The sequence below is a fragment of the Vitis riparia genome, chromosome 7, assembly GCF_004353265.1.
Source record: "Vitis riparia cultivar Riparia Gloire de Montpellier isolate 1030 chromosome 7, EGFV_Vit.rip_1.0, whole genome shotgun sequence".
Lineage (NCBI taxonomy): Eukaryota > Viridiplantae > Streptophyta > Magnoliopsida > Vitales > Vitaceae > Vitis > Vitis riparia.
The window spans coordinates 289,257-302,486 of NC_048437.1; the positions used below are offsets into that span (position 1 = coordinate 289,257).

The following is a 13,230-nucleotide window of genomic DNA, read 5'->3' on the forward strand; positions in this document are numbered from 1 at the left end:
AACTATTTTTCATATTTGAATTTCAAATAAATTTTGTTTCTAAAAATAATTAAAAACTATTCCTAAAAATTTATAAACCTATTAATAATTTAACACAAAAGTGTTGGTTTGATTTGAAGTTCATTTCTCTTGTAAGAAAAATTATAAAAACATATTTTATTTTTTTTAAGAATGGGAAACACAAAAACAAGATTAGTTATCTTTTAACTAAATAAAAATAATTTTTAAAAATTTAATATTTAGATTATTCAAGCAAAATGTAATCATTTAAACAAGTTGTATGTTATTCACAGATTGTAAAGATGTTGAAGACTATCCAAGGATTTGTCTTCTTAGCAAGTGATCATTGAGGCTTGTCTGATCGAGAAGACAAATCTTCTAGAAGAGAGCTTGTTGGAACCTTGATTGGATAAGGATTGCCCTTGACCGAGAAGACAAGTCTTCTAGAAGAGAGATAATTTTTGTGCACCATTGATCTGTTTTCTACCATGAAAAGGGAGTTGGATACAACCTTGACTTATTGGATAAAAAATGTTAAAAACTCTTATTTTTTAAAACCAATATTTTCTAACACTTAGACAATAACTTTAGAAATGTTTTATGACTAATTTTAAAAGAATTTGTCTAAGGTTTTTATAAACATACTAGGATTTTGATAAAATAGTATTTTAAGGAAACAACCAAATATAAAAAATGATGTATGAAAAAATTATGATTTATGCGTGCACTAAAGCATCCATTTTACAATGAATTATAAGACGTAAATAATTTTCATATATATTTAATTTCGCACTCTTTTGATATTTTAATAAGTTGATTTTTCAATTGAATTTCATATTTAATAGTTTTTTATTATTTAGCAAAATGAAACTCTCAAATATTTTTTTTTTCTTTTCCAAATGAAAATAAAAAATTATTTAAAACTGTGCATAGTGCAAGAGTTTTTTTTTTAAATGAAAATAAAACATTATTTTAAATTATATGTATGGATATTATTGTTAATTTTTTTTTCATTCTTATTATTATTATTATTACTTAACATTAGAATAAAAGAAATGATCATTCCACTCTTACAATCCTATATACATCCAAATATAAGATATAAGAATTGAGATCATCATATTAATTTTTATTCAAAAAGAAATGAAAATAAAAATTCTCAGTTTTTATTTCCATGTAGTAAACATAAAGACTTGCAAGCTCCTCAAAAATTGGCCTTACAAATAGTTGAAGATTGTAGAACATTTTGGACCGACACGAACCTTATAGAATTGCAAAATGTGGGGTGGATTGTGACGTCATGCTCTGGAAAGAAAACGTGAAGTCGAAACTTGAAACATAGCCCCTCCAACTCCAACCAGAGGAATTTCACTTTCAGCCTTTGGCGGGAATGTTCCCACCCAAAAGAAATCATGTTTTAATAGAATACCCTTTTAATTAAATAAGTTAATAACCAATCATCTTAGAATTTCGATTGCTTACCCCAAAATATAATTTTGATTAGATTCATTGTACTCTTCAATTTTTTTATTTAAATTCAAAAAGTTTTTCTATTGATAAATGGAATTGAGTAAGGCGGCAAGGCCCTTTTCTTTTTCCGAATTTTCTTGTTAGGTAAGAAAATTTTTTTGGGCCAAGCCCTGGTGGCTTGGAAGTTTAGAACTAGGACCACCTACAGCTGAACCGAGCGAAGCCATACGCCCCACCTCACACTCACAGCAATCAGACAAAATTTCAGTTTGGGCAGTGGGCGGTGGGTGTTCCCGCCCATTATATTTGTAAATTTCGGGCAAAATGCCAGACCCGTCATTCAAATCTCAACTGGGAGATCCTATTTCCCATTGCCCAAACACCCAAATACCCATCTTCTCCGGTAGCCATTTCCTTATCTCTCTAATCTTGACCCAGGTTTGAGGAAAACAAGTCAAAAGGGAAAATGGGGTCTGCTGCTCTATTAGACTCGAAAGGTATTTCTCTCCTTTCCTTTGTTTTTCTTTCTGTATGTTTTCGGGGAAAATCAATCACAAAAGCACACTACATATACTGATATAACTACCATGGCTTTGAGTTTCATCTTCCAAATCCTCTTTATTCATTTGAGTCAGCCACGTATCATTTCATATCATATCACTCCTGTACCTATTATCATCACTGCTTATCATTGTTTATTATTGTATTTAGAGGACTCAAAAGGGGAAAATATAAAATACATATAGAGGAAAAAGGGGTTGCGAACCCTAAATCGCCCACAATATCAACACTGGGGTTATTTGCTTGCAATTTCCAAAACCCCTTTTGGAAATTCACTCACTAAGAGTAGCCATGAAAGTATAAGAGGAAAAAGTAACGCTTTCTTGTGGTACAATTCTTTGTTTTTGTTTCTAGATTAGCATTTTAATTCATGCAATCGCCCTCGTCTGGTGGCCACTTAGTTTTGGCTGATCAACTCTATTTTATTCTCATCGTTGTTTCAAGTGAAGATTTCGATAATGAATTGTTTTTAGGTTTTGCAAGTTAATGATTTAGTCTAAAAACTATTAAAGAATGTGTTTGAAGCAAGTTTATATGTATGCTGTGATTTGTTCTGAAAGCTATTATTTAATGCTGAGTTTTTGCTGGGATTGTAGAATTTTTGAATGATCGCTAGGATTCATTTGGTTGTTGCATCACCTGTGGGCTATCTACAAGACTACAATGATGTTATATTTTGTGCCTAGTCCTTTTTATGCTTCGAATAATTAGTTCTTGGCATGGAAATTACAAATTGATTTGTAATGGGCATGTTCCAAAGAACACATGCTATTTGGTGCTCAGTTCTTAGTTGAATCATGGATCTTTGGCATGTGGATGCTATTTATTTGGCTGTGTTAGCTTGTCAATTTTTGACGATGGTGTTAAATTTTATTTTAGTTCTTTGAAATATTCCTACTATGTTTGACATGATTAGCACCGGTTGTGGACTAATTATTTTTTATGCATGGCAGTGTATTTTTGTCATTATTACATGATTGATTTAGCAAACGATGTCTTATTGTTTTGATTTTAGTCATGAATGAGTGATGATAGGTTAGTAAATAGTAATTAAAATGAATGTATTTCTTATAATTGAAGGAACGGCATCATGACAAAAAGAACTTATTTTTCTGATTATTTGTGAAAGCAAATTCTATTCCTCTCCATTTTATTTTTAGAACCAAACACTGCAATCTATATCAATTATTCCCTTAATGTAAAAAAACTAAAGAAATGAAATCCTTTTTTTATCTTTCATTTTTTTATAAGCCTTTTTTTACCTTTCACTTCATCAATGGAATTCTTTCTTCTTCACAATTTTGATGCAAAATATAGTTTAAAAAGCTTAGTTGAGTCATATCAGTAATAAATTCCAAATATTGAAAGATGTAAGGTTCAAAGTTTTGATTCTTTTCTTTTCCCACCTTTTCTTATATCCCGACAACACATATGCTTTTCCAAGATGTATTTATTCTGCATTCGATTTTGGTAGGTGCTGAGTGTAAGTGTGTAATTAGTTCTTCTCATCATAGTTCTTAATGTCCATTTTTCTCTTTTGGGTCCTATAAGAATTCAAGGAAATGTTATTTTTAGGGTTGATAGTTCTCATATTGTTCACTTTTGTTCCCACAATCTGTATTTACCATGCTGCTTGTTAAATGAATCACCGTCCCCCCCTCACACTCTTCCCATCTCATTTGCACATGCAACAGGCATGCATGTACATGTGCAGACACAGGAACTTTTTAGTTTTTATAGAAAGTTTTGTGGGTGTCATACAATCTACTGGAAGAATTGACATAAATTTTTCAGTACTGAATGGCCACAATCCTCCAAACCATGATATTAGCAGCATTGTTACACATCTGTATTGTTTACGTGTATGAAAGGATGGAAGTCTATTTCGTAATGGTGTGAGCACAAGCATTCCTGTCTGTCTAGTCATTTTTTTGTTGTTTTCCTGAATATTTTATTTCACTTTTTTAGTTCGAATTTTCTCTTGGTTGCATAACTGAGATATTCTATATGAATGGGTTTATCTTATCATTATTTTGCTGTTTCTTGTACGTATGGTTTGTTTCATTACTGATTTTTTTCTGTAATAGGAATGAAGAAGAACAAAGCTAAACTAAAATCTGTGGCTCCGAGTACTAAAAAGACAGCAGCAATGGGACAAAAAGGAAAGAAGCGAAATGTGTCTCAGAGCAGTGAACAGCCTGTTGGTTCTCGAAAAATGCCAAAGAGAGCTGCTGCATGTACAGATTTCAAGGAGAGATCTGTTCGCATATCAGAAATATCTGCTACTATTGAAACAAAAAGGGATCAGCTTGTATATGAAGAGGTTGTAGCTGTACACCTGACTTCCGAACAACATGAGGATCATCCAAATAGAAGGCTCACAGATTTCATACTCCATGATTCAGATGGACAGCCCCAGCCTTTTGAGATGTCTGAAGTTGATGACTTGTTAATCTCAGGCCTCATATTGCCTCTTGAGGAGAGTTCAGACAAGGAGAAGCAGAAGGGTGTCAGATGTGAAGGCTTTGGCCGAATAGAGTCATGGGCGATCTCTGGTTATGAAGACGGATCTCCAGTGATATGGGTGTCCACTGATGTTGCTGATTACGATTGTGTTAAACCTGCCAGTAGTTATAAGAAATTTTATGATCATTTCTTTGAAAAGGCTCGTGCTTGTGTTGAAGTTTATAGAAAACTGTCAAAATCTTCTGGGGGAAACCCCGACTTAAGTCTTGATGAGCTCCTTGCTAGTGTTGTTCGCTCAATGAGTGCAAGCAGGTGCTTCTCTGGTGGGGGATCAATCAAAGACTTTATTATTTCGCAAGGTGAGTTTATTTACAACCAGTTGATAGGTTTGGAAGCAACATCCAATCAGAGTGATCAGATATTTGCAGAGTTGCCTGTCCTTGTGGCCCTTAGAGATGAAGGTTGTAAAAGAGGGGATTTTATGAAAGCAAAAGGAGGTTCCTCAGGTGGCAGCTCAATGAGTGGCTTGAGAATTAGAGATATAGGAAATGAAGCAGATGAATCTTTTGAGGAAAATGATGATGTGAAATTGGCAAGATTGTTGCAGGAGGAAGAGTACTGGCAATCAATCAAACAGAAGAAAAGTCAGGGTTCAGCTCCTTTGTCGAATAAATACTACATCAAAATAAATGAAGATGAGATTGCTAATGACTACCCGTTACCTGCATACTACAAGACATCTAATCAAGAAACTGATGAGTTCTTAGTCTTTGACAGTGACATCTATATGTGTGACACAGATGAACTTCCTCGAAGCATGCTCCATAATTGGTCCCTTTATAACTCAGACTCGAGGTTGATGTCATTGGAGCTTCTTCCGATGAAACCATGTGCAGATATTGATGTCACCATCTTTGGATCAGGGGTTGTGACTGCTGATGATGGAAGTGGATTCTGTCTTGACACTGATCTTGGTCATTCATCTAGTGGTCAGGGACCACAGGAAGTTGATGGGATCCCAATTTATTTGAGTGCAATTAAGGAGTGGATGATTGAGTTTGGATCCTCAATGGTTTTCATTTCAATCCGCACAGACATGGCCTGGTATTGTCAATTTATTCTCATAATAGAATTTATACAATAGTATATTTGTCTCCTTACAGTGTTGCCCTTAGTCTCTTCCATAAATAAGCGTCTGGCAATTTTTTTCTAATGGCTTTTCTATTTTTTTTTAATAATCTTTTGTATTCATACTGAATATTCAAGATTCCGGAATTTTTCACTAGGAAGTAATTGGTTAAAGTATGATGAAAAGGTTGGGGTAAATTCAAGAATAGGTTTGAAAGTGGTGGAATAAGTGAAATTTTGGAAACAAAAATGCGTTTTTATGAGTAATTCAGGAGTTGTTCAAAGTAAAATTGATATCCATAATGACTCTTTAACTACATTAAGTGATTTGTTCATCTCAATTTTGCTTTCAGGTATAGGCTTGGGAAGCCCTCAAAGCAGTATGCTCCGTGGTATGAACCGGTTCTGAAAACAGCAAGGCTCGCGATAAGCATAATTACACTTCTGAAGGAGCAGAGTCGCATTGCTAGGCTTTCTTTTGCAGATGTTATCAAGAGAGTATCTGAGTTCAAGAAGGACCATCCTGCATACATTTCCTCTAATCCTGCAGCTGTGGAAAGATATGTGGTTGTCCATGGACAAATTATACTGCAGCAGTTTGCTGAATTTCCAGATGAGAATATTAAGAGGTCTGCATTTGTGATTGGTCTTGCAAAGAAAATGGAGGAGAGACATCATACCAAATGGGTGGTTAAGAAGAAGAAGGTTGTGCACAAGAGTGAGCCAAACATGAACCCAAGAGCAGCAATGGCACCTGTGATATCAAAGAGGAAGGTTATGCAAGCTACAACAACAAGAATGATCAACAGAATTTGGGGGGAGTATTATTCAAATTACTCACCTGAAGATTCAAAAGAGGGAGCTAGTTGTATAGAGAAAGAGGAGGAAGAAGTTGAGGAGCAAGAAGAAAATGAAGAGGATGATGCAGAAGAGGAGGAATTGTTAGGTTCAGAGAAAACCCAGAGGCCTTGTTCATTGTCTAGACAAAGTAAATTGCACTCCACAAACAAGGAAATAAGGTGGGATGGGGAATTTGTAGGAAAAACCCGTAATGGTGAGAGTCTCTACAAACAAGCCATTGTTTGTGGTGACAAGATTGCTGTGGGAGATACTGTTTTGGTGGAAGTTGATGAATCAGATGAACTTACTATCACCTATTTTGTGGAATACATGTTTGAATCTATGGATGGAAGAAAAATGTTTCATGGAAGAATGATGCAGCATGGGTCTCAGACTGTTCTTGGGAACGCTGCTAATGAGAGGGAATTGTTTACGACAAATGAGTGTGTGGAATTTGAATTGCAGGATATTAAGCAAACTGTTCTTGTAGAGATACGAAGGAGGCCTTGGGGACATCAGCACAGGAAAGAAAATGCTAATTTTGATAAAATTGATAAAGCAAGTGCAGAAGAGAGAAAAAGGAAAGGATTGCCAATTGAATATTACTGCAAAAGCTTATATTGGCCAGAAAGAGGCGCTTTCTTCAGTCTCCCCTTTGATACTATGGGTCTTGGGACAGGTTTCTGTCACTCTTGTGAAATAAAGGAATCCCAGAAGGAGAAGGATTCTTTTAAAGTGAATTCTTGTAAAACCAGTTTTGTATACAAGGGAACTGAATACTCTGTCAATGACTTTGTTTATGTAAGCCCCCAGCATTTTGCTGCTGAAAGGGCAGAGACTGGAACTTTCAAGGCTGGGAGAAATGTAGGATTGAAGGCTTATGTTGTGTGTCAAATGCAAGAGATTGTTGTTCCAAAGGTACCCAAAATAGCTGAAACGAAATCTACCCAGGTCCAAGTGAGAAGATTTTTCAGGCCTGAGGATATTTCAGCAGAAAAAGCATATTGTTCTGATATCCGAGAGGTAAGGGCTAAGAAATCATGCATAATGTATTTATTTACATGCACTTACTGCTATGAGCTTTCTGTTGCAGTATATAATGGTTATTTCTTTCCTTCTGTTTTTTATAAGATTATACTACAATTATGTAATTTTAGTGTTTCATAAGTTCTGCATTTTTTGCTGGATTACTTGTGGGTCGTGTTTTCTAAATTTTTGAAGGATGGGATTTCCAGGTGTACTACAGTGAGGAAACACATTCTGTGCCTGTTGAGACTATAGAAGGAAAATGTGAAGTCATGAAGAAGCATGATCTGCCCCCATGTGACATACCTGCAATTTTCGACCATGTTTTCTTCTGTGAGCGTCTATATGATCCTTCTAAAGGGTGCCTCAAACAGGTATCAAAGGGGTAGTCTTTCGTTCCCTCATTCAGCTGATTGATTTTCGTTATCTTCTAAGCTGATTTCTTCAGAAAATAATTTTCTTTAACCCTTTATTCTATGTCTAAAACACTTCTCTCCATTGGAATCTGAATCTTCTTCCTATCTCATTTGCGGACAGTTGCCAGCTCACATTAAACTGAGGTACTCAGCTAGAAAGGAGGTTGATCATGCTGCAGCAAGAAAGAAAAAGGGCAAGGCTAAAGAAGGAGAGAATGATTTGGAAGTTGAAAGACAAATAGATGCATTTCATGAGAACCGTTTAGCCACTCTAGATATTTTTGCTGGTTGTGGTGGCTTATCAGAGGGATTGCAGCAATCTGGTAATCTCTCTTATATTCTTATCAGTTATCTACATCATGCAAAGGATCTTATCTTGATCAGGTTTACTGGTAAAGGACTTAATTTTTACCCACTGCTGCTTCCAACATTGCAGGTGTGTCAGTAACCAAGTGGGCTATTGAATATGAAGAGCCTGCTGGAGACGCATTTAAACTCAATCATCCAGAATCGTTGATGTTTATTAACAACTGCAATGTGATTCTCAGGTTAATGATCTCTTTCTCTCTCTCTCTCTCTCACACACACACAAAGTTTGTAATTGACCTGTAAATTGGTTGTTATGCAGGGCTGTCATGGAGAAATGTGGGGATGATGATGACTGTATCTCAACTTCTGAGGCTGCCGAGTTAGCTGCAGCACTAGGTGAGAAGGACATTAATAATTTGCCCCTGCCAGGACAAGTAGATTTTATCAATGGGGGGCCTCCATGTCAGGTTTGTTCAGCTTCTGGCCTGGTTTTCACTCAGTTCTGATACCTTGTTATCTTGAAATTTCAGTGAGCTATTACCTTTAAAATAAGGCTGTTTAATTTTGCAGGGCTTCTCTGGGATGAACCGGTTTAATCAAAGTACCTGGAGTAAAGTTCAGTGTGAAATGATCTTGGCATTCTTGTCATTTGCTGATTACTTTAGACCAAAATTTTTCCTCCTTGAGAATGTGAGAAACTTTGTGTCTTTCAACAAAGGACAGACATTCCGTCTAACTCTAGCTTCACTTCTTGAAATGGGCTATCAGGTAGTGCACTGACATGGACGATGAATGGAAATTTGTAATTTCTTATGATATAATTTCAAAAGTATATATATTAAATTGGTTATCTGTGTTAGGTGAGATTTGGTATCTTGGAAGCCGGAGCATATGGAGTTTCTCAGTCCCGGAAACGAGCATTTATATGGGCAGCCTCCCCAGAAGAGACTCTCCCTGAATGGCCAGAGCCTATGCATGTCTTTGCTGTTCCAGAATTGAAAATCACTTTGTCGGAAAATATGCAGTATGCTGCTGTTCGGAGCACTGCAACTGGAGCTCCTTTTCGTGCAATAACCGTTAGAGATACAATAGGGGATCTCCCAGACGTTAAAAATGGGGCATCTATAACAAATCTAGAGGTATCTAAAATGTGAAATGTTTGTTTTGTGTATTTGATTGCAGTCCAACTTTTTCTTGCATGTTTTAATATCTTGTTTTTCGTTGTGCAGTATCAAAATGATCCTATCTCATGGTTCCAAAAGAAGATTCGGGGTAACATGGTGGTCTTGATGGATCACATATCAAAAGAAATGAATGAGCTGAATCTCATTCGATGCCAGAAAATTCCAAAGCAGCCAGGTGCTGACTGGCATAGTCTTCCAGATGAAAAGGTACATATGTGTTAACCCTTGGGTTCTTCTATGAAACATGCAAAGCTATTAATACAAGATTGCCATTGTGAAATGGTTTTTGATTTATTAGTCCATTATTTAATGTACTACAGGTTAAACTGTCTACCGGGCAATTGGTTGACTTGATACCATGGTGCTTGCCAAACACAGCGAAGAGGCACAATCAGTGGAAGGGACTGTTTGGAAGGCTGGATTGGGAGGGGAATTTTCCAACTTCCATCACAGACCCTCAACCAATGGGTAAGGTGGGAATGTGTTTTCATCCGGAGCAGGATAGGATTCTTTCTGTTCGTGAATGTGCTCGATCTCAAGTAAGTCCCTCAATTTCTTCTATTTAAATATAACTTTCATTATCATCATAAATAGTTAGGATGTGTCTTAACCAGTTGTGGGAACTTAGAAATGTAGGGAATGGAATCTTTAAATTAAACAGGAAAATGCTATGTCAAGAAACACTGTTAATGATAGGATTTGTCAAGAATGTAGGAAATGGGAATGATATAAATAAATATTGAGAACATTTTTTCCATTGTCATCAAAACTAAATGAAAAAATTTTGAACTTCTTGAGTAACCTGTTGAAATTTACATATTCTTCTTTTCTTTTTTCTCCTCCTTGCAATTCTGAAATGTTCCTAATCCATGAATAGTTGATAAACAGACTATTTAACTGACTTGTCCATCTAGGTTGTCCTTGAGACTCGAAAGGAAGAGGATTTTTATAACTTGAAAATTTGCTTTTGGTTGGATGGTTATCAAGTTTCCATACTCTTAACATATGTGCTCTGTTTAGCAATCAAATAGATAATAAATCAAAAGGTTTAGTATACAACCAAGAGTGTTACTGTGTACACCCGATAAAACAAAGTATCTACAGATCAAGGAAAAGTACCTTCTACAGATTTGTGTTCACTCTTTGCCTGATATTTCCTGGAACCTTCTCACTGGAAGATTGTTTTTATTTGTTTTTTCCTTTTATTATTATCAATGAATGCAGGGTTTTCGGGATAGCTATCAATTTGCTGGTAACATTCAACACAAGCACAGGCAGATTGGAAATGCCGTTCCTCCTCCTCTATCATTTGCACTGGGAAGGAAACTCAAAGAAGCAGTGGACAGCAAGAGGTCCATCTTGTGAGGTTGTTTTTGGTATGCATTGTGCAGAGGTTTCTTACTTGTAACAGGGAATCAAGGATATAGGTTGTATGTATTAGCAGATGCTACTCTTGAGGAACTGAAGATATTTTGGAATTCTTCGTTTTACTTTGTTTTTTGAAAAGGGGAAAAGCTCAACATTGTATACTTGTATGAGGCTTATGTTCTATTCACCCCCATAAGCAAAGAGAGTAAAATATGTTCATTTCTTCTCTGTTTCTTGTCTGGTCAGTTGGTTTTCTTTACGAACACTCGCAGGAATATCTCAATTGTATTGGCATTTCACCATTGGTTTGCTTGAAACTAATGCTTGCTTCCATGGACAAAAACCCTAACTTGCCCTACCATTTCCAAAAATTCTTAATAATTCGTTTAATTGGATTTTGGGTTGTCGGAAGGATTTGCATCTCCTTAAAGGCTAAGACGAATCTATTGGAGCATTTGAGGTCTAGTGTCTCAAATGTGAATCATGTTTTAGGTACTAGAGAGTAAATAGTTAGATAAGTCTATATATTATGATCTTATATAGCGAATATTTGATATGAAGTTTCAAGCTTTATGGTTTTTTATCTCTATAATTAGTGTGAGGGTTTTCCACGAAAAATCTTTATCTTATGTGGGATTGAATTCTCATGTATCATTACTAATCTCATTTAGAATTGAGTTATAAATGTTTAATTTCAACTCTTATATCAAAATATTTAAAAAATCACCCAACCCCCACCCCCTTATAGGTGTCATCCTATTGGAGCATTGGTTCTTTACCTTTTTGTAACACTCACGAGCATAAATAGTGTAATAACTAGTATGATAATCAACATAAAATGATTAGATGTGTATAATTTAAGGAATTATCAAATAACTTCTATATGTCTAGTAAATTTAACAAAAAAATTATAGTAGTACTTAGAAACAATATAAGCGAGATATACATATATTGCCTTTTTAAAAAAAATAATCATTTCAATTGAAAGAAATTATCAACAAATATAATAAAATAAACAAACTCATTCAAGATAAGAAGTTTAGGATAGATCCCAAGTATTTGTATTCATCACACTAATAACTGAGACTACTTTTTAGGGAAAAAAAATGATGATAATGTGACTACCTATTTTATAAGCTTGACATCCCAAAATTTGAATGAGGATTAATAAATAAATTTCATTATTCTTGTTTTTTTACCAAGATTATTACACAGAAAACCAAATACTTGTAAATAAATTAAACAAAACAATACCCCTTTTGGGTAAAAATGAAAGCATTAGAGCTTCAATGCACTTGTTTCATTTCTTTTATATAGAGTTCCAAGATTTAATATAATGTGTTAGTTCTATTTCATTTATTTTCTATCTTATATCTAATTTATTTCATCTCTTTTTGTTTGTTTATGCCATCTAACATTGTAAATATCATTCTTTAGATTAGATTACCATGGATGTGAAATTGCAAGTGAAAAAAAAAGAAGAAGAGAGGAATGTTGAAGGGAAGGCAAAGCCAAGAGAAATAAAAAATAAAAAGGTTTAAAATCAATAAAATTTGTTGACTTTAATTTTCTTCGTTCCGATATGTAAAATGATCATGAATTTTAACGTAATTTCTATGATCCAAATATAACCTTTTAACGTTGTCGGACATTATGGTGATCCTATTTTGCTTTTTGCTTTTTTTTTTTTTTTTTCATTTTTACTAATTATAAAAATAAAAATAAATATAATTATAAAAATATTGACAATAATGCATTTGATAAAAGAGTAATGTTATTCATGTCAGATATCACAAATATCTTTTTTAAATGAAAAAAATTAGACATTATCAAGACACTTTTTATTAGATACATATACCACTTCACTTAAGTAATAAAAAAGTGACTTTTTCTTAACTAATCAAATACACTTTTTATTAGTTACACATATCAATAAAGTACTAAAAAAAATACTTTCTTTCAAAAAATCCAAAAAGTAAATTTGGGAATCTTGTCTTTTTAACTAACACACGAAGTAAATTTGAGAAGATAAATCTATCTTTATTTTTTTTTCTTATTTTTTCTCTTATATATTTTTCCCTCCTATTTTCTTCCTTTCAAACTTTTTGAGATTTTCTTTCTCTGAATTTCTCTCTCAAACTTCCTGAAATCTGATCGAGTGTTGAGAAGCAATCGGCAATCCTAATTGACATTGAAAGCATTTTCTTCCATAAATAGTCCCAAGTAAGGCTCTCAAACTCCCCATTTTCCAAGAAAAATTTATATAATTTTCTTGCTTGAGAGAAAAAGAAAAAGAGGATTTGGGCCAGGCCCTCAATGGGTTGTGACTTGGACCTTATCAGAAAGAGCTTCACACGCTTCACTAGTGCCTACTGTCTATGCAGCATTACTCTCCAGTCTCCACTCACAGAAATGAACAAGAGTTTGATTGTGGGGTTTGGGCAGCGGGTGTTCCCGCCCAT

At 34.6% G+C, this 13,230-nt stretch overlaps 1 protein-coding gene across 1 annotated transcript; it reads left to right on the top strand.

The window, feature by feature from the left end:
• The first annotated feature begins 1,628 nt into the window (after positions 1-1,628).
• Positions 1,629-11,000, top strand: LOC117918489 (DNA (cytosine-5)-methyltransferase 1-like). Its single transcript, XM_034835184.1, has 12 exons — positions 1,629-1,967; positions 4,119-5,601; positions 5,979-7,488; positions 7,701-7,865; positions 8,029-8,230; positions 8,344-8,455; positions 8,536-8,683; positions 8,787-8,984; positions 9,077-9,355; positions 9,446-9,607; positions 9,721-9,939; positions 10,625-11,000. Exons 1-12 carry the CDS (start codon positions 1,937-1,939, stop codon positions 10,763-10,765), a joined length of 4,650 nt encoding a protein of 1,549 aa, XP_034691075.1. The 5' UTR covers positions 1,629-1,936; the 3' UTR covers positions 10,766-11,000.
• The last annotated feature ends 2,230 nt before the right edge of the window (positions 11,001-13,230 follow it).